The sequence below is a fragment of the Panthera leo genome, chromosome B1 (assembly GCF_018350215.1).
Source record: "Panthera leo isolate Ple1 chromosome B1, P.leo_Ple1_pat1.1, whole genome shotgun sequence".
Lineage (NCBI taxonomy): Eukaryota > Metazoa > Chordata > Mammalia > Carnivora > Felidae > Panthera > Panthera leo.
Window position 1 is genome coordinate 119,728,607 of NC_056682.1, and position 21,404 is coordinate 119,750,010.

Below are 21,404 nucleotides of genomic sequence, written 5' to 3' on the forward strand. Positions count from 1 at the left end.
AGTGTCTGTTTTGCTCAAATAAAGAAAAGAGAAAGTGCTGGGGGCAAAAGTTTATCACCTTTATCATAGTTGGTATAGCATGTCCATCCACACCCTGAGAAATGAAGGAGACCATCCATAAGAGATTGTTGGTTCATTTGCTGAGAGCTAATTTCTCTCTCTCAGGGTCACTTATTGCTAAACAGGGCAAAAAGGCTCTCTGAGCAAAACTATCCCACTAGTTTCCATGGACACAGATATTGCTTCAGTGTTTGCTACATTTAAATGCACAACATCTCCAAATGGCCTTGCGCCAATTCTTTGTGGAACCAAGCTTGATGTTGATTTGAAGACATGCAAAGAATTATGCAGAAATTACATTGTTCTACTCAGAGACATGTCTACTAACTCATTCCTTTAAAGACAAGTGATCTTCATTCTGACTGAAATTGACTTTTGTTACTTGAAGATGTCAGAATGTAATATTTTGCTTTATGCTATCCAAAATGCAAATCCTGAATGCCAAGGAAGTATCACGCATGCCACCACTCTCCTCACCACCCCCCTCCGATACCATTATCCATGGCAAACATCATTAATTGATCTTGATCTTTCCCATTAAACCCAAGTTTCAGGCTCCATCTAAACACATCATTGTAGGCATCCGTCAGCCAGTTTTTCTTTCCCATTATGTGGAAAATGAGGCCAGCTTACATGTACATAAAATGTAAGTCAGTATTTTTCAAACTATATAGATTTTATTGCAGGATTACTTAGTCTTCAGTACTTGGATGTCTAATCGTCTAATATGCTATTCTAAAAAGGACTAAAATACACAGAACTTTCTAATGTCACTTGGTCACAGAGCCCCTTTTTAATGCAGTATCCCTGAGTTCTTTTTAATACAACTTGGGAAACACTGCTGTAGTATTTTACAGGATTTTGAAGGATTTTTCCACCTTAAGGCTTTTGATCTTTCTGGGTGATCCAGGTGGTCATTCCACACTTTGTAGTCACTGGTTTTTTAAATAATGATATAGATTTTAGTCATATGCTGGAAGAATATGCTTAATAACAAGCCAGCCTAGTGTATCACACAGTATTCACATTTCACAGAGGATTATTTTCTTGCAAGCCATTTTCACTGATTATTTACTCCTAGCCAAAATGTTCTAAACATTTACATCTCATTTAAGTAGACTGCCCACATATTCCAGTTTATGCTTGGAGTAGACCCAGTTTATACCTGCTTTTCTATCGTAATCATTAATGCTACTCCATATTACCATCAAAACTGCCCTCTTGGATGATAAATTAATTAAATGATCTCCTTCCATTTAATTTTCAGACAATCTGTGCTAACATTGGTATTATAACCTCCACTTACCAATGATTAAATGGGGCTCAAGAGACTGAAAACTGGCTTGGTTTTGCACAGGTAGGACATAGCTCAGACAATATTCAAACTAGGTCAGTCTTCCCTCAAAGCCCATGCTCTTGAATGAGGTACTGTACTGCTTATATAAATATCTGATGTCATTTAATAACCAGGAAATTATATTAGAAGCACTGTCTGCATTTTGAAGATAAAAATGTTGACAAAATCATATGCTGTAATTTATAAATTTTAGGTCAATTATATTGAGAATCTTACCTTTTTATATGGTAGTCCCTGCCTTTAAAGGTCAGCCCCACAAAATAAGGTAGGCCAACAAGATGGCTGGCAAGTACAGCTACACAAAGAGCTACAAGTAAGGCCTTATACCAGCTCTGAGCCAATCAGCTGGGACCTAGTAGATCAGGTCATGGTGCTGACCTCTCTCCTAAATATTTACCCATTTAGAAAAGCAAGAGGCAGTAAAATTCAGGTAGGTCCAAATTGTTAAAATCAGACCCCATAGCATTATAGGAAACAAGAAGGAATTCAGATGAGCAAATAATGAGTGTACAAATAGGATATAATAATGACTCAAATTACAAGGTTATACTTATTAGAACAATACCGAGAACAGTCTCATTTTCTAAAAATTGGAGTCTCTATTATTTAATTGAATGTTTGATTTATGAAGTTATATTAGAGTCATCCATTCTTTAGAGTATTTAATGATCCATTTAAGCTTAAGGCATACGCACTTCAAAACAAAGACATTCATTTGTACTATCGTAGGGGCTTCTAATTTCAGAATTTTCAGAAAATTCTGTATAAAGCTAAATTTTTATTTTAACAACACTCTTTTAAGTGTTAATCCTATTTTACTGTCTAGTCTAGATCAGGGATCCTCAACCTTGGTGCTACTGATATTTTGGGCTGGATATTCTTTGCCTCGGGTATTATAGGATGTTAATTAGCATCACTTGTCTCTATACACCAGATGCCAGAAGCACCTTCTCCATAGCCATGACAATAAAAAATGCTGCCAGATTTGCCAAAAGTCTGGGGCAAGGGAAGCAAAATTGCCCAGTTAAGAACCATTGGTCTACATGCTTCCTCTTTGTTATCCTAGAGAATTGACTAGGTAGAAAATAAGGGAATTAATATTAAACATAAAACTCTGATTATATTCAGTGCAAGTTCAAATTTCTTTAGAAGACAGAGTTCTGGTAAATTTAAGAACCTGAGGAAGGGACTGGGTTTTGGCAAAAGTTAGGAGTAATGGCTTGGAAACCAACCCGATGTAAGAAGGGGATGATGGGAAAGATAAGGTATATTAGCTACTGGCTGCTCAGGCTTCCAGAATCAGCACACAATCTTCAAAAGATCTCTCCTGTAGGTCTTCCCCTTCTAGCAGTGGTTAGGGCTCTCTGAGAAATGCCCCAAATCTCCAAGGAAAGTTCACATCTTCCTAGTTTATTCCCCTGCCCCTTTGTCTTGTCCTCTGATCTCTTCTATCATGAATGCAAAGCTTCTATTGTGCGGCTCATAGTGAATGGACACTATTCTACATATTAGGGATGGAGTCCAGAGATGAAAATACACTGCTTCCATGGGGCATTTTCAGTTGGGGTCTTTCCTAAATTTGGATTAGTCTTCCTCCACCCTTGTAGTCTACTTTTCATCTCTTCCTCCAGTGCGACAGGTAATGATATGGATTCCTCCAGATCCCCCAACTCCAACCTTCTCTAACCATCTTCCAAATCAGTCAAGGATGGGAGGAGCCATGGTAGAGGCAACATGAGGAAGCCCTCAGTTATTTTTAGGGTTCTATTTTCCATGTCTGTTTGTGATGACAAAGTGGTAACATTTCAAGGGCAGAGTTTCTTGGGAAAGAGGCTATTAAGGGGGCTTTTTGCATGGTTTTATTCTAAGTTAGTCCAGTTCATAAGAGTAGTATTTGGAGGCCCTGATTTTAGATTTCTGTCTATGTTAAAGACCTGAATAATATTCAAGCCTCGTCTTCCTCTTACACCCTTAACTGACTGTCAGGTAAGAGACAATCTAATTGTTTTATAATTAGAAAAGTTGACATTTTACCTGTCACTGGATTTTACATTTTAATAACAATAAAGCCAATGGTGAAACTATTAGGTATCAGTCACAGGCCTATATAGATGTTCTTACTTTAGAGATAATATGTATACTTGAATTTAGAGATGGGGAAAATTATATAAAAGCAGTCAGTCTTCCTACTGCTTTCCTTAACTCTTTGGGTGGGACAGTCCACACAAATGGGAGCTCAGTGTGTGGAACACCATGCCATTTCTTGAAAGCTTGCATGTGAAACTATGGACTAGATTTCAAAATGTCATGATGAAAGCATCTTCTATTAGGGATGAATCAAATGTATGTATTATTTTTTAAACCTTGAGCTTATTTGAGAATGTTAATAGTCACGAGAAACCTGTGATCAATATTTTGCAGAATCATTTAAAATAGATATTCCCATCAATGTTGAGAAGCTAGACAAAATCGTTTGTGTGTTTACTTTATGGGGACTACACAGTGAAATCAAATGAGTTTAAAAATTTTTTTCAGGAGGCTTCCTTCTGAAAACTGGTAAGCAGAAGAATTTAGGGGTTAATTATTATGCATTTATTTTGGAAAGTCAGACACAGTTTTAAACATTCATTTTATTTGCAGGAATCGTGCATGGGAATCACAGAATGGTAACACTGCATTCTATTCTACACTAGTAAGTTGTTTTTAAGAAATAGGTTGCTGAAATTGTAAGCCTTTTAAAGAATGTAGGTTGTGGAGATGTATATTAATTTGAGTTATAGAATGTTAAGAAATAATATTCTCAAGGTTACATGCAAATAGGCACTAAGTAAGAGAAGGGTTCTCAAAACAGCAATAATAATTAGAGATTTGAATGTCAGAAATTCAGAAAATGGACCAGCAACTTAAAAAGCATATATATCTATAACAAATGTGTATTTTCATGGTCATTCTAAAGACAGTAGGTAAGGAGTAAGGAGTAAACTGTTCAGGTGAGTGCTTCAAATAGGCACAATATCTTTGCTACACAGAAGTTTTCACCTCTCTGTTTTTGTTTTCCCTTAATTTTCAAAATGGGGAACAGCTGCTTCAGTGGCAAAATGCATTGTAAAATGCAAGAACTGTCAAAGAATGCAATCACTCTATGGCATTCAATTTGAATCCTGATGTACCTATCTGAAGCAGGTTAATGCCAATAAATCGTGGCAATGACAAATTCTGAAATCCAGAGGTTTGCCTCTGCTTTCATAGTATAGTATTTTCCCTGAAGACAGCAGGCAATCCAAATGCAAGCATGCTTCACCCAGAAAGCACAGTGTCTGCAGATTTTTGGGTTTCATTATAATAACCTGAAAGTGAGATCACAGGAAATGTATTAGTGAATAATGGGTCATCAATTGAAATTGATTAGCTAGCATAAAATCACCCCTATACATAAATCTTTCTAAGGAACAATCACCTTTAGCTTGAAAAATACACATGTTTATCCTTTCAGGAGAAGACAATGAAATATTTAAAGTACTCTGTTTGCTAGACAAATGATTCCTTCAAGTCCCTAATAAGCCTGCCTTAAGCTTTCTGAAAAATATAGCTGAAAAAAAGTATATAGCTGATATTTTACCTTCTTTAGTAATCTTTCCTGCAACAGAAACCAAATTCCTTTTCAGCTTGGAGTCGAGTAGGAAGCTAAGAAAAAAAAGACAAAAAAGATACAGAGCTAGCATTTCTCCATTTTAAGGCCAAACAAAGGAACATGATAAAGTCATGGTTGCCTTTCACAGGAAAATAGCTTTATAGAGGCAACTGGGAAAACAGTCCTCTATCTTAAAAGGAAAGAACTGTAAAACTCAACTACAGCAAAGTCCTTGAGTTCAAGTTGTATTTTATTTGGAGGGAGAATAGCCTAAGGGCTAAGATTTTGTATTCTTTTCCTCTTACCCCAAATATTGTTCTAAAAAATATGCCATGGTTGCATAGTCCTTCAGATGTTGTAGAAGGATCTTTGTTTGACAGGTATATTTTCATAAACTCAGAGGCCTAGGTAGTATCCCATGATTCTGCTACAGCCCAGTGAGTCTACTGAGTCTGTACCCTGGAGACTCATTAGATGTGCAGCTCACTGGTGGGCCACAGGATGATCCAGAAATGCAAACACTCGATCAGTTCTTAAGGGTAAATGACTTTGGTGATTCCTTATGATTTATTTAAAACATAGGAGAGCTTAAAGGGTTATTGAGATTTGGTCAACTAAAATTGGTTCATTGTGAGAAATTACCAAGGGATCTAATTCTGGAGTGTAACAAGGACTCCAACAGCCACATGACCCTGGGTAACAATGAACATTTCCGACATCACATATGTAGATAGTTAGAAGACACGCTTTATTTTTGAAGAAAAATTGGTGGTCAGGATGTTATCATTATTGTCTTGAACTAGTTTTTTCAATTGCTGCTCTCTTTGCTTAGCGTTATTTTTAGCAATTCATTTTCAGTTAACTCTACATGTGAAGTGATGCATATTTACAGGAATGATGTTTTGGGTTTACATTTTTTCCTACAGCTAGACTTTAAGGACTGTATATATTGTGGTTCAAATAGACTTACCATATTACTATTGCTAAAAAAGATGTATCCATGATTCCTCTAAGATTTATTTGGTCTGTACATGCTGAATTCAGCCATACTTTGGCCTTGGTGCCTTTTTCCTTTGACTTTCTTCTTTGCTTTTTTCTAAATAGTTAATTCTTTTAAATTACTGTTCATACAGTAATTTGCACACAAACGCTTATGTAACTTATTTTGTTCATACTTGTTGAAACGTTTCAAAGCATAGTCAGGATAGAAGGCTCATATTCTTTCTCAACAAAGAAGTTATTTTTTTTTGCATTTTATAGAAATTAACATAAATACAACCTACCTTATTGCGGAAGGGTGTGTTATATAACATATTTTCATTGCGGGCACTTTCGTTACCTAGAAATACAAACTCTGTTACTACTTCTTCAGCTGTTCACATATTTAATGATTCATTTATTCGGTACTTTAAAAAAATAATATATGCTATGAGTAGCATATATTGGGTAAGGAGAAGCTACTGAAGAGATAAAAAGGGAATATTGAAAAGGCACCCTTGGCAAGGATGCTATTAATATCTCCTGCCCAGATAGTTGACTACAGGACACAGAGAGGAGTTGCTTCAGCTCAGAAATAATCCAACACCTTTGAATAACAACCCTCACTAAATGATGCCTTCTTCTTTTTTGTTTTTCTCCATTGACCACGATCAGTCAATCACAAGGTATGCCATCTTATGAAAACTTGTTCCTACTACTCCCCACTGGCCACAGCTCCTCCTGCCTTTACCACAGGCTTTCCAGTTTCCACCCGTCAGCCACGTGGCTCAGTTCTATTGCTCTTCTCCATTCCCACAGTCACTGCTCTGGTTCAGAATGTAGACAATTGCTTCTAGATTAGTCAGAGCTCCCCAGCTGGCTTCTGGCTCTTCTTGATCTTGCCAACCTTCTGCATACATTCCTCCTTACCACACTGACGTGAATCACCATTTGAAGTGTTACTCCAATTCCATTTACTCTGTCAATAACTCCCGCTTATCAAGCATCAGCTCCCATTTGCACATATTATCATCTGCCTTTATAGAAACTCCCCATGGCAGATTTCTTACATGGGGAAACTGAGGCCTAAAGAGCTTAAGTGATTTCCTAAAGGCCATAACGGTAAGTTGTGAAGGGCCAGGTCAATCAGAGTTCAAAGCACATGCTTCTTGTATTGTCTAACAATGCCTCTACATTGCTCTTCTAGAATCACCTCAAATTTATTTTGGATGTCAAGAGGTTTTGTATATACATATAAAATCTATGTGAGTTTTTGCACTGGCCTGCCTAATTATTTTAGGTTTACATTAACACTGAAACCGATTTACCATGTGCTTTGTTGTAGTCTGAAATTCTTCAGTAAATGCCAAAAACTTACCATTTGGATGGTGCACAATGGTGAGTTTATCTAGAAGACAGAAAAAGCACATTCTACTGAGTTTTGCTCAATATTTATCTTAAACTTTCTTCTTTCTATTGTCTGACAACTTCTTCTCTTTGAGATAACTATGAAATCTCACAGTTTGATTAAACAAATACTGACCTCCAACTACAAAGTGTGAAACCATGTCTCTGACTACGTTTGTCTATTTTCCTTTTGATGTTTGATATTATGATTTTAGGTATGTTAGACACTTAATAAAAGTGTTGCTACTATGCTTTGATAGTTTTTTTGCCTGAGCTACTCCATTCTTTTTTCAGATTAACAATATTCAGTATATATAGTACAAATAAATTTTTGATGACTTTTGACAAATCTACACACCCATGTACCCATCACCCGGTTAGGATAGAGAACATTTCATCTCTACAGAAAATCCCCTTGTGCCTCCAACATCAATCCTCATCCCACCATTATCTCTATTGACCCTGATCTGATTTCTATTGATATAGATTAGTTTTATCTATAATTTCAGATTAATGGAATCTTATACAATGTATTCCTTTGTGTTTCATTATCTTTCATTTAGCATAGCATCCGTGAGATTCATTCATGATGTTGTGTGTAATACTAGGTATTTCTTTCTATTGTTGAGTAATATTCCACTGTATGAATATACTAGAGTATAATTATGTCTTCTTCCCTCAGACATTAGGATTGTTTATGATTTAGCTATTATAAACTGCTATAAATTTTGTGAATACGTCTGGATACACATAATGTTTTCAATTTTTTCTTTTTTTGGAAAAATACCTAAGAGTGGCTTGTCTAGGCCATAAGGTAGGTGCACATTTAACTGTTCCAAAGTCATCACACCACATTCTACTTCCATTAACAATGTATGAAATGCATATCCAGTTTTGCCATGTCCTAATCACTTTATTGTAACAATATCTAAAAATTCCAGCCATTATACATTATACTTGTTGTGTATTGATATTTAGTTTAATTTGCATTTTCCTAACTAATGGTGTTGAGCATATTTTCACATGTTTACTGGCCATTTGCTTTTGTAAACTAGGATCTAGATGCTACAGGTGCTCATTGGTGCTGGGCTGCCATTGCTTCTAGGCCTTTTCAGCAGATAGGGCTAAAGAAATGTATATGTTCATATATACAACTATATTTCTATATCTATTTGTAATATATATATTCATAACCAGGGGTTATTTTTACCTCCAATTCCAATTTAGAAGCATAGAATTCATTCCAACCTTCTTTCTTTCTTTAGTAGTTACCCCTTTCTTTGATAATAGGAAATCTGATTCTTACTATCCATAGTACATTTATTTACTCAGTCTTAGAATATACAACTGGCAGTTTTGAAATTGCTCCCCTATACTCCTATAGAGAAATAAGCCTACTTACTAGAGTACAGAATACATTTTTATGTATTGATTTTTTTCTTTTATTTTTTTCCTTGGAATATACTATTTTCTATATTTATGTTAGTTTTTCTTCTGTCTCCTTTCAGTGTGGATGTTTTTTATTTGGAATACGTGTAGGTTCATCTTCTTCTGCTCTTATTCCATTTTGTCCCCTTTCCAGACTCATTTTTGTTGAATTTGTAAAATATTAACAAAGTTCTGAAAGTACGTTCTGAAAGATATGTTCAGAGAAGTGTAATTCTTTTTAGTTTTGTTAAGTGTTGTTTTTTAATTAATTTGTTCTTTTTGCCTAAGTTGTTAAATGTATTGGCATTTAAAAAGTTAATTAGGGGCGCCTGGGTGGCTTGGTCGGTCAAGCGTCCGACTTCGGCTCAGGTCATGATCTCACGGTCCGTGAGTTCGAGCTCCGTGTCGGGCTCTGTGCTGACTGCTCAGAGCCTGGAGCCTGTTTCAGATTCTGTGTCTCCCTCTCTCTATGCCCCTCCCCTGTTCATGCTCTGTCTCTCTCTGTCTCAAAAATAAATACATGTTAAAAAAATTAAAAAAATTAAAAAAAAAGTTAATTATATTTCATTAGTATCTTTTTAATGTCTGTAGGATCTGTTGTGATAGCCTCATTTCACTTTCCCAATATGGTTACTCTCGCTTTCCCTTTTTTCCAGTTCATTTTTGTCACAGTTTTATCAATTTTAGTTATGTTTTCAAATAACTAATTTTTGGTTTTGTTAATTTTTTTCTATTTTTCAACTCCTTCATTTTTTATTGAGTTTTGATCTGAGCTTTACAGTTTTTCCTCTTACCTCTGCTTTCCACTTTCCAGTTTCCTGAAGTGGAAACCCACGTCACTGATCTTCAGCTTTTCTTCTTTTCTACTATTATATTTATAGCCATAAATTTACCTCTAAGTACTACTTTAGCTACATTCCACACATTTTGATATGTTGTATTTGCATAATTCATTCAGTTTGAAATATTTTCTTGTGGTTTCTTAGTTGACCTATGGGTTATTTTGAAATGTACTTAATTCCTAACTATTTTGAGAGGTATTTTTAATTTCTTAAATTCTAATTTCTTTTTGTTGTAGTAAGAGAATATAAGATTTCAAAAGACTGAAATTGTTCAGAGAACATACTATGAAGATTTCAAATGTTTTGAAACTTATTGAAACTTTTAAAATAGCCCAACATATGTTCTATTTTGGTATACCTTCCATGTACACCTTAAACAAACGTGTACTCTAATTTTTTTCCACGTCATGTCCTGTAAATGTCAATAGATTCCCTATTTATTCACTCCTTAACAACGTGTTTTTTTTTTTTATTAATTTAACTATGTTTATAAGAGTTGCTTCGAAGTCTTTGTTTGTTAAGATCAACAATAGGACCATTTCAGTTTTTATTGAGAGCTTTCTTTTTCTATGAATAACATTTTCTTAATCTTTGTATGTCTTCCTTTTTTTTTTAAGGAAAAGTATTTTTAGGAAACACTGAATACTGGAAATTATAGACAATCAGCTGTATATTCTGGATTCTGTAATATTCCTTTAATAAGTAAGAAGTGTAAGTTCTTATTTTAGCAGGCAGTTTGATTATTGGCATGAACTTGTATGGGCCTGGTTTTATGCTGTTTTCAGTGTTGTCCTATAGACAGCCCAAGGTGTTTTCTAAAGCCTGCAGTGGGCCTGAGCCTACAAACTACCTTCCATGTGTATCTTGTAGGGGTTTGGTTTTAGGTTTGTTAGTGCAGGTCTAGAGGAGATCTCACTCTAAGTCATGGTCTTTAACCACTATATCTCTTGGATGTCACAGCAGGATACCAGGTGTTTTAACAAAGTTGTTAGGGAGACTTTTCCACTCTGGCGGGGCAAAATCCCCAGCATCCCCAGTCTGGCTTTTCCCTGGTTCTGCTCAAACTCTAGTGTCTCTGTTCTGCTTTCAGTGTCCAGAAGCTGTTATCTTGTATGCATGAGTGGTCTTGCTCATCTCTTGGCCGCAGACTTGTGGAGTCCCTCACTCCCTCTGAAGCTACTTCTCTACAGAGTTACCTCCTCTTCAGTGACCCACACAGACATTCCAGAAGCTTTGGTTGCCCTGGACTCTGCTCATGTCTCCTCATTTCAACAGGATTGCCTTGCTTTGTATGACTGCATAAATTTTGTCACTAGAATTACAGTCTTAGGCTGCTAACTGCCTACTCCCTGAAATCAACTGCCTCATATTTTTGCCTAGCATTAGTGCTGTGTACGGTGGGAGGGTTTGTCTGGTAGTACTTATCCCATTTTGGTTAGAAGGGGAACTAGCTGATTCCTAATTAAGACACCAGTGTTTAAAAGCATTGACTTTGGATTAAAAAAGAATTAGGCTGTAGTTTCTAATCTGTGCATTTTGGGGCTTTTTAGTTTTTCTTTCTTTCTTTCTTTCTTTCTTTCTTTCTTTCTTTCTTTCTTTCTTTTTTCAGAGAGAGCACAAGTGAGTGAGAGGCAGAGAGAGAGAATCCTAGGAGGGAGAGAGGGAATGAGAGAGGGAGAGAGAGAGAGAGAGAGAGAGAGAGAGAAAGTGGGGCTTGTGTTCTCCCAAAGCATTGCTGGTGCTCACCTGATGTAGGACTCGAACTCATGAACTGTGAGATCATGACCTGATTTGAAGTCAGATGCTTAATGACTGAGCCACCCAGGCACCCTGGGCTTCTTAGTTTCTTACAGTCTCAGTTTCCCTATTTATAAATTGGTAATAATGTCTACCTCAAAGGGTTATTATAAGAAATTAAAAAGATAATACTCAATGTATGGTAGATAGTCAAATATTAGCTGCTGCTACTACTACTTAATATTCCTTAGTCAAAGTATGTATACATATTTTTTACTATATAATTTATATATATATATATATAATATATAATTTTATATATTATATTATACTATATAAAATTTTTTAAAATTTTAACCTTTTTCCACATTACAACAGAGACCTGTAGATCTCAGTTATCTGTAAATTAGCCCTGTGTTTATGAGCTTAATTATTTTAGAATGTGTATTTCTGTTTTTAGAAACCATTTATAAGATAGCTTAAAGAATTTTCTAGGAAAGAGTAGGAAACAATTTAATAATATGAAAATAATTTTTTTCAGTTAAGTTTCAACATGAAGCACTAGCTAAAATCTACGCAATCTTATTCAAAATGGAAAAGATGGAAATTTCAAGCTTTGCTAGTGGTTGTTAGTTTTTAATTATCTGTGCAGGGGTAAGGACTTGGGGAAGGAGTGGTCTGCTAGTGACAACACAATTTATTTTCAATTTTGGAATGTGATATTTATCTTTGGAGAAGATTTACCATCTTAATAATGTTTGGTTTGTGTTAGCATTAAAACGAGTGTTTTTTTCCCTCCCGTGAGAGTGACTGTAAATTGTTAGCAAGGGGAATCTGCATTGCCAAGAAGCATGCTAGCTGCAGGGGAAAGCAACCTGAGATTTACAATTTAAAATGATCCACATGTGCACAATTGTGTGAACTGACTATATTGAGACTGTTCAACCTTATTAAAAAAGTATGACTCCTTAATAATTCAGTAATCTGTATAATGGGGTGTGTGTGTGTGTGTGTGTGTGTGTATGTAAACTGGAATGGAATTATTTGCAATTTTCATAGAAATCAAAGTAAAGAAACTAGCATTTATGGAAGGTTCATTCTGGGTCAATGAAGGTGAAAAATGTTCTACATGTTAACTTACACAACCCCTTCCAGATATATCTATAATCACTCCTGTTTTGCAGACAGAAACCTGAGTACCAGGCATTAAGACGCTCTCCAGTCCTGCAGCTGGGAAATGATGGCGTGCAGATTTGACTTCAGGCCTGGTTGACTCCACTCTATCGTTTTTGAATAACAGACAAAGCTTACTTACCAGAGACATTTTCTTCTTCTGGCCTTTTCCCAATGATGCAATCTCGTAGCTGGCGTAGTTTTTCCTTGATGAGGGAATGACCAGAAAATAGAAGTGAAGAGTCACAAGTTTGTCATAGATGAAGATGAAAAACATCAACTACCGTTACCAGAACCATCATGACTATGTTGCACTAATTTGGTACTCACAGCATCCCAATCAGCCATCTTGGATACTTTAAATGTGTTATCGTACTTAATTTTCACAACTTCATGAAGTATATATGCCATCATCTCAGTTTACATAAATAGAAGCTGAGATTCGGAGAGGTTAAGTAACTTTTCCAAATCACAGAGTTGTTAAGTAGTAGAGTCAGCCCTGGGACCCAAAGCCCAATTCTTATGGGAGCCGCTTTCCCAATCTAACACCAGAGGGTGCTACATTGGCTATGCTGTGTGCAAAAGCAAAAGTGTGACACATGGTGATTTGCTACTGCCTGAGCCCATCTCTAGCCTCTGTGGGGCACATATTTCTTTCTTTCTTACATATTTCTTTTAAGGACCAGGCACTTGGAAGCAAATGAGACATAACTGGATTCCCCTTCTTAGCTCGTCTGTGATCTTTCCTTGCTTTCCAAAACATTCTAGGTTGAACATTTATTATCATTTTATCTACAATGTAAAACAACATTAAAAAAAAATCTTTTAGAAGAGAATCTAAGAATAGCCCTTTCTCCTAAGGGTTTCCTTTGAAACCTAGAAACCATGCTTCCTAAAAAGAGAGTTATTTTCATTGCCTTAAAGATCTTCTTCTATGAGTGGAGTAAATATTCTTCTTTAGGCATTCACTGGTTATAACAGGAGTGAGGAGAGTAAAAGGCAGTTTTTACCTTCTCACCCAGCTCACCTTCAACTCCAGGGGTTCTACATGGGTCTTAATTATTCTAGAAACTCTTCTATTATTAACTCTATGGTTGTGCCACTTTTCCTCTTATTTTCTTAGGATAATACCTCTATCAATAATAATGACATAACATTACAGTTACCCCTGACAGATTTATGTTCAGCGTACAAATGAATGTTTTTGCAAGCTACAGGAGTAATATTTAAAAGTGTGTGAAGGGGCACCTGGGTGGCTCAGTCGGTTGAGCATCTGACTTCAGTTCAGGTCGTGATCTCGAGGTTTGTGATTTCAAGCCCCACCGGGCTTGCTGCTGTCAGCGCAGAGCCCGCTTTGGATCCCTACCCCGGCTTGCACTCTTCCAAAAATAAATAATTTTTTTTAAAAGAAAAGTGTGTGAAAATGAGTGTGTACATATATTGGGAAAATGAGGAGAACATCTATTTTTCTGTTATTCTGACTGTTGTCCAGCCCCTTATGTTAAGGACTAAGAAAACATAGGGAAAAAAACTCCTTGCAATTGGTCTTGGCAATAGTTTTTTGGATATGACACTGCAAAACACAAGCAAAAGAAGCAAAATTAGGCAAGCAGGACTACATCAACCTGAAAAGTGTCTACACAGCAAAAGAAATGATCAAGAAAATGAAAAGACTACCTACAGAATGGGAGAAAATATTTGCAAATCATATATCTGATAAGGGGTTAATATCCAAAATACATTAAGAATTCAAATAACTCAATATTGAGGCGCCTGTGTGACTCAGGCTGTTAGGTGTCTGACTTCGGCTCAGGTCACGGTCTTAACGGTTCATGGGTTTGAGTCCTGTGGCGGGCTCTGTGCTGATAGCTTGGAGGCAAGAGCCCGCTTTGGATTCTGTGCCTCCTGTCTCTGTCCCTCCCCTGCTCCTTCTCTGTCTGTCTCTGTCTCTCAAAAATTAAAAAAAAATGTTAAAAATTAAAAAAATAAATAAATAACCCCCCCCCCCCCGCCCCAAATAACTTAGTAGCAAAAATCAAATAATCTAGTTAACAAATGGTTAGAGAAAAAAAATGAGCAGAGGGACTAAATAAAGCATTTTTCAAAAATGACATACAAATGGTCAACAGGTATATGAGAAGGTGTTCAATATCACTAATCAATAGGAAAATGCAAATGAAAACCACATTGAGGTATCATCACCTGACACCTGTTAGAATGGTTATCATCAAAAAGACAAGTGATAACAAGTGTTGGCAGGATGTGGAAAAAGGGAAACCTTGTTCGTTGTTGGTGGGAATGTAAATTGGTGCAGCCACTATGGAAAACAGTATGTAGGTTTCTTAAAAAATTAAAAATAGAGCTACATATGATCCAGTAATTCTGCTCTTCGGTGTATATCTGAAGAAAATGAAAATAGGATATTGAAGACATAACTGCACCCTCATGTTCACTGCAGGATTATTCGCAGTAGCCAAGATACAGAAACAACCTAAGCTTCTGTGAATGGATGAATGGACAAAGAAGGTGTGATTACATACATAAGCCATGAAAAAGAAGGAAATTCTGCAATTTGCAACATGAATAGACCCTGAGGGCATTATGCTAGGTAAAAAAAGTCAGAGAGAGAAAGAAAAACATGGTATGATACTGTTTATATGCAGAAGCTAAAAAAGCTGCACTCAGTGAGTAAAGTGGTGGTTACCAGTGACCAGGAAGTGGAGGGAAAGAGGTTGATTAAAGGGTAGATACTTCCAGTTGTAAGATAAATAAGCTCTGGCGATTCAATGCACAACACAGTGATTATACTAAACAATACTGTATTATGTACTTGAAGTTGATAACAGGGTAGATAGTCAATGTTCTCACCCAAAAGAAGAAATGATAGTTTTTTGATATGATGGAGATGTTAGGTAACACTCCGGTGGTAACCATTTTGCAATATGTAAGTCTGTGAAATCGACAAGGCGGTACACCTTAAGTTTATCCAATGATATCTCATTAAAGCTGGAAACATAAAACAAGAAAAGGACTGATTCACTAAACAGTATTCAAAGTTACTGAACTTTTGGCTTTTATGGAAAGCAGGCTGAGTGCCTGTTCCTTGGCTTTACAGGTTAAATTTTGTTTTGTTTTGCGTAAACAGTAACTATATTCATTATCCCATTCTCCCTATATATTGGATAAGTCAGATCAGTCTAAAAGTAGTTAACACACCGCCTTAACTTCTTTCTAAAAGAATATTAAATATTAACACACACACAAATTAAAAACAACCAAGCCTTTCATAAAACAACTAGTGAGATAATTTTCAAGAAGGTATTTCAGTTGGATTCCTCTAAATTGTAAGCTTTATTATGATCTGAGGAGGGTGAAGTACAACGGGCTTATTTTCAGCAGAACTTGCAAGCTAACAAGGCTAGGAGAGTGGGTGTGTAGGTTGGCACTAAGGCACATTTTATCTGTTTCAGGCTAAGAGAGCTGTTTGATGGCGATGGCATTGGCCCAGACTGAGAAGCAGCACTGTCATTCTGATCATGAACTAAGATCAGTTGCAGAACTGCACAATCAGCATGTTTTCGCATCTGTTTGGCGAAACAGGCCCAGGTGCAGCCACCACCCACACAACCAGAGCTGCCCTTCGAGATAGGTGGCTTCTGAGAAGAAGTGATCTCAGATGTGCTGGGAAAGTCCCTTGCCTAAACTACTTTCTGCCTAGATGCCACATTTGTTTGGAGTTTCATCATTGGGATTCATTTTGCTGTTCTTTAAAAATGTTTTCCTACGCATTGTTTTTCAACAAAAATGATCCCTTGGGAAAGGTAGCATATTGAGCTATTAATGATTATTTGTACTTCGGCCTAAACTAGCTAATTAAATGTGTTTTATCAAACAGTTCCTGAGAACTGGTTTCTATGGCACTGGGGTTTTCTGTGATAAGAAGGAAAAACTGTTGGACTATTTAGGGAGTAGGAAAGCCTGTGGGATAAAACAGAATACAGTCCTCATACCCCTCACCGAGGAATGTCATGGGATGTATATGGTATATTTTGTTTTCAGTCTCATCTCAGAACCACCTACTCTGATACCCTCTCAAGATATACATTATATTTATAGAAAACAAGCTTATCTGAAGTTAATATGCTTGGCAGCATATCTCTATAAATCCTGACTTTATATGGGCTTTTCCCCCCAAAAGGTTAAGGGGAAGAGGAGAGAAAACTTGTTATATTTTGTTGAGGAATATTGCCTGACATGATTTAAATCATTTTCTTCTTCCCTTTGAGTATGGTCCACATAACACACTCTTCAGAATGTTGAGCACATGTTAATGTAAAGATGCTTCACCTTAATATCAGCAATGAGATTCATAAAATATTCACTATACTAAGAACAGCCTAATAAGGTGATTAGGTGTTAGCTCTGATATAGTGGGTCCCAGCATTGAGTTCACCAATGGTTTGTAAACATGAAATCTGGAAACATGAAATCTGGATGTTTGCATCCATTTAATTGGTAGTTTGAAAACATTTTTTTTTTTTGTGGGTAGTTAAAATCAAACAAATAGTTACCTGTGTTTCTTGTAAAAAGACTATGCATTTACAGACAGGCGCTGCCCGTGAGGTGAATGTTCCTGAAAGGACTGGGGTCATTATTACCTGCTGAATCATTTCCAGTTCAGTCTTTCCCATCTGCCAATGTTTAAATTTCTCTAGGGCTTCATCCACAGATAGTTTCCCATTCTTGACTTTCTCTTGAAGAAGGATGAGCTCTTCCTGCCCAGCAGCAAGGCAGTTCACAGTGGAAAAGGCCTGACTCTCCAGCCGAGCTCTGTCTACAATATGAGGGGAAGATGTTTTAACAAGAAGACTATATATGTCAATTGGGGGGAAAAACACTCTAAAAACAAATCAGTTGAGTTTCTTATTCCTGCCAGTCAACAAGCAGTCACTGAATAAATCAGTACAAAATTTTTAATGCATTTCGAAGGATTGTCGTGTCTGTCACCTAGGGTTATGGTAAAAAGAATGCGTGTCATCACTAAGAAACAGAAAAAGGGACAGGTAGATAAAGAACAGTAGCAAAGTTCTGCATTTTACTAGCTGTGGGCAGTACCAATTTCACTTTCTTTTTGTGAGGATTATTTTTTTAAGGTTATTTATTTATTTTGAGAAAGAGAGAGAGTGGGGGAGGGGAAGACAGGGAAAGGGAGGGAAAGAGAGAATCCCAATCAGGCTCTATGCTGACAGCACAGAGCCTGACATGGGGCTTGAACTCACAAACAGTGAGATCATGACCTGAGCTGGAATCAGGAGTCAGATGCTTAACTGACTGAGCTGCCCAGACACCCTAGTGAGGATTATTTTTAATAATGTGCACAAAGTTCTTAGCATAGTGCCTGTCAAATGGTAAGCTAAATAAATATTAGCATTATTATCAATAATAAATATTTGTGGAATAAATGTGGAATAAACATAATCTCTAGCTTTTGGAAAAGAGATCTCAACCAACATCCAAGTGTTATAAAGTTTTAGGAGCATTTGCAACTTTATTCCTGAAAGATTTAAAATAGGCAATTGCCGCTCATTTTGTAATGAACTGCTTTCTTTCCAAAAGAGTTTATTTTGCTCAGAACAATCAGAACATTGGGTGGTCCAACTTTCCATGTGTGGCTGCTAATGCCACACCATACATCAGCCTGAACCACAGACCATGGGTGAAGTCAGTGCTTTATTTGTCCCACATGATGTTTAAGGACATAAGAGAAGCTACATGCCTTTAAGGATGCTATGTGCTCTCCAGACTATCCCAATCCTTATCCCTCTTTATGGTCACTGGATGGCATCACACTTGTATTATCTGCATGTCTGGAGAACTTAGTTGAGCTTGTACCTTATTATTTATACATTTCTAATAAGTCCGACCTATTTCGTGTATTGTCTCAAGAAGGACCGGGTAACTCCTTAGCAGTCTATGTCTCATGCACTATCAAATCGAAATATGTTCACAGAGTCTAGGAGAGAATAGACAATCTAGCTGTGTACTGGTAAACTGTCCCTGAAGAATCACTCATTCCCCGGAGCCCATCTTCAAGAAAGAAATAGGCTAGCTAGACTGTCACTAGACCAGACAGACAAGGACTTAGAAATGGAAGGGCATTCAAATCCTATAGTACTAAGGATCTGGTGATAGTGTTTGGATTGGTTAGTCTGGAAAACAGACTTTTCAAGTACTTGAGAGCAGGTTTTAAGTATTTCAAGGGGACTTGAACCTTGGGGTTGTCCTGGAATGACCTTTAGCAGCATCCTCAGTTTTGAGAAGGATTCTAGCAGGAAATCTTGAAATGGGGACACAGAGACTGTTCCTTTCTGAAAAGATTCGCATACACATAAAACTGCTCCACGGCCAATCATTTTGATTCCTACGGGGGCTTTCTTGGCTGTCTTTTCTTTCAGAAGTCCTCTTCCCCCAGAACTAACAAGATGTCAACAGATTCTACACTCTAACTCTTTTCCTTCAGGGATGACGGAGCATGAAATCCCAGGAGAATTGGAGAGGCACAAGTCAGCCAGAGGGCTCACTGGTTCAGTAGCCAAAAGCACAGATAACAATTGAGATCTTGCTTCTTATACCATTTGCTTTTGATAGGCCTCTGCAATCCACTCCAATTCATAAGGTACAGTTTTGCAAACGAATTCTATGTGCCATTCCTGCCAGAGTACGGACGTTTAGAGCCATCATTTAATAGCTAAGACATTTAACTAGCACCTCACTTCTGTCATCCCTTTGACTAAGTGTGAATGCATTTTTATCTCAAGTAACCCGTGCAGCTGGATTTTCTCTTTTGTTGAAGTTATCTCAAGGAAAGTCTTCCTGGAAAACTGTACTAGCTTGTTTTGCTATATGTGCAGGTATAGCTAAATTCAGAAACTACTGAATTGTCTTAACAATATTCATTTCAGGGGTGCCTGGGTGGCTCAGTCGGTTAAGCGTCCGACTGGGGCTCAGGTCATGATCTCACGGTTTGTGTGTTCGAGCCTCACATTGGGCTCTGTGCTGACAGCTTGGAGCCTGGAGCCTGCTTCAGATTCTGTGTCTCCCTCTCTCTCTGCCCCTCCCCTACTTGTGCTCTGTCTCTATCAAAAATAAATAAAAAATAAACAACAACAACAAACAATATTCATTTCAATTGCCCTTCACCTTTCAAATTTTCACTACTAAAAAATAAGTAAGATGACTTTTGGGGGGACAGAGTTCAGTCTTGTGTGGTTGTGCAGAGAGAACAAAAGAATGAAAGTTAAGAGTATCAGTTCTAGACAGATAGAACTGGAAGTGAGCTGTTTATAATTAGACCAAGTTTACATACTTCAGCTTTTGTTTATTACCCCCCCACCGTTAGCTATGATAAGTTGCAAACCAAAATGATTTAGGCACTTAAATCATCTTTCTTCCCAAGGGCAGACTAGTTAAACCAAAACGTGCAACCTGTAATTTTTAGTAGGGTGTGCAAAGTTGCTTTAATGCACTTAGATCACTGTTTTATGGGGGATGGAAGGTTTTTTCTTTTCTCCTCCATTTTATATTTATTATTAGTTTATCTTCAGAAAAGTTAGTATGAGGTTAATGTAATTTTTGTTGAAACGGGTTTGCCAGATTGCTAACTGTACATATTGCAGACTTTTGGTCTCTTAGTGTAAAAACTTCAAGATAAACTACAGTTTCTAGAGTTTTAGTTCCTCTTGGATCAGTTTCTTTTTACAAGATTTTCTATTTAATCAAATATCACTCATATAAACATCAAATAACACTGTTCTGGTGAGTGTATGAATCTTCAGATTAGGTAAGAGAGTAAATTGAGCTTTTCATTAAAATTATTTCTATTACTGAGTGACTGGCTAGAAGAACATTTTTTTACTGAAAATTTGAAAGGAAACAACTTGATTGCCCAACAACAAAGAATTTAAAGTATGAAATATTTACTTAACAAATACTAAGTGATCATTAAAATAATAACAATAATTAAAAAGATCATGTGGCAATATAGAAAGTGCTTATCATATCACAATAAGTACAAAAGCAGGATATTAATTTGTATATACAGTAAAATGTTAATGATATAAATGTTTTTCATAAGATAAAGCATGGAAGGAAATTATCTTAAGATGACACAAGTTGTTCTATTGTGATGGTATCAGAGATTACTTTTTTCTGGAATTTCTGTGATTCTTAACTTCCAGCTTTCTGTGATGATACAGGATATGGTTTTTGCAGTAAGAAACTCTCTCCCATTCTGCTAATAGGCTTTCCCATGGAATACATACCATTCCAAGCCATGGCAGATACACTATACCAATGGCATACCATACTGAATCATCTTGCCATATTATTTTGTGAGTAATTGGAAAGAATCTGTCGGTAATGAAACTGAGACACCCAGCGACCAAGCTTTAAATCTGAAGTTACTTTTTGTTCTACAGCTAGGGAACTGGCAAGTAAATTAACTCTGGGGCACATGGGTAAATTAGGAGAGACCTGGAGTGTTGAATTATTTGTAAGTTCCAAGCAAAGTATCCACATCTCTTGAAATTAGGGCTGCATATTGACAGAGCTCCTCCCTTGACTTAACTTGAGTTTGGCTCCTCTGAGACCTCTTTCCAATGAGGCTTCACCTTTTGTACTTAACCTGTCTGTCTTCCTATTGCTCAATTTTCATAAGAATCTGCTAAGTTTGTTTAGTCAGGGTCCCCCACCCTTGATACCTGATTACCTTCAGTATCTGATTGGGTTCCTT

At 36.8% G+C, this 21,404-nt stretch overlaps 1 protein-coding gene across 1 annotated transcript in view; it reads right to left on the reverse strand.

Annotated features, from left to right (window-relative positions):
- Window positions 1–4,029: 4,029 nt before the first annotated feature.
- Window positions 4,030–21,404, reverse strand: part of BANK1 (B cell scaffold protein with ankyrin repeats 1) — a 307,751-nt gene continuing 290,376 nt past the window's right edge. The window contains exons 12-17 of the mRNA XM_042935819.1: window positions 17,272–17,447; window positions 12,756–12,819; window positions 7,405–7,434; window positions 6,332–6,387; window positions 5,037–5,054; window positions 4,030–4,764 (exon numbers count right to left, since the gene is read on the reverse strand). Of these exons, the coding sequence (XP_042791753.1) occupies window positions 4,588–4,764; window positions 5,037–5,054; window positions 6,332–6,387; window positions 7,405–7,434; window positions 12,756–12,819; window positions 17,272–17,447 (521 nt within the window). The 3' untranslated portion in view covers window positions 4,030–4,587. The remainder of the gene's footprint in view (window positions 4,765–5,036; window positions 5,055–6,331; window positions 6,388–7,404; window positions 7,435–12,755; window positions 12,820–17,271; window positions 17,448–21,404) is intronic.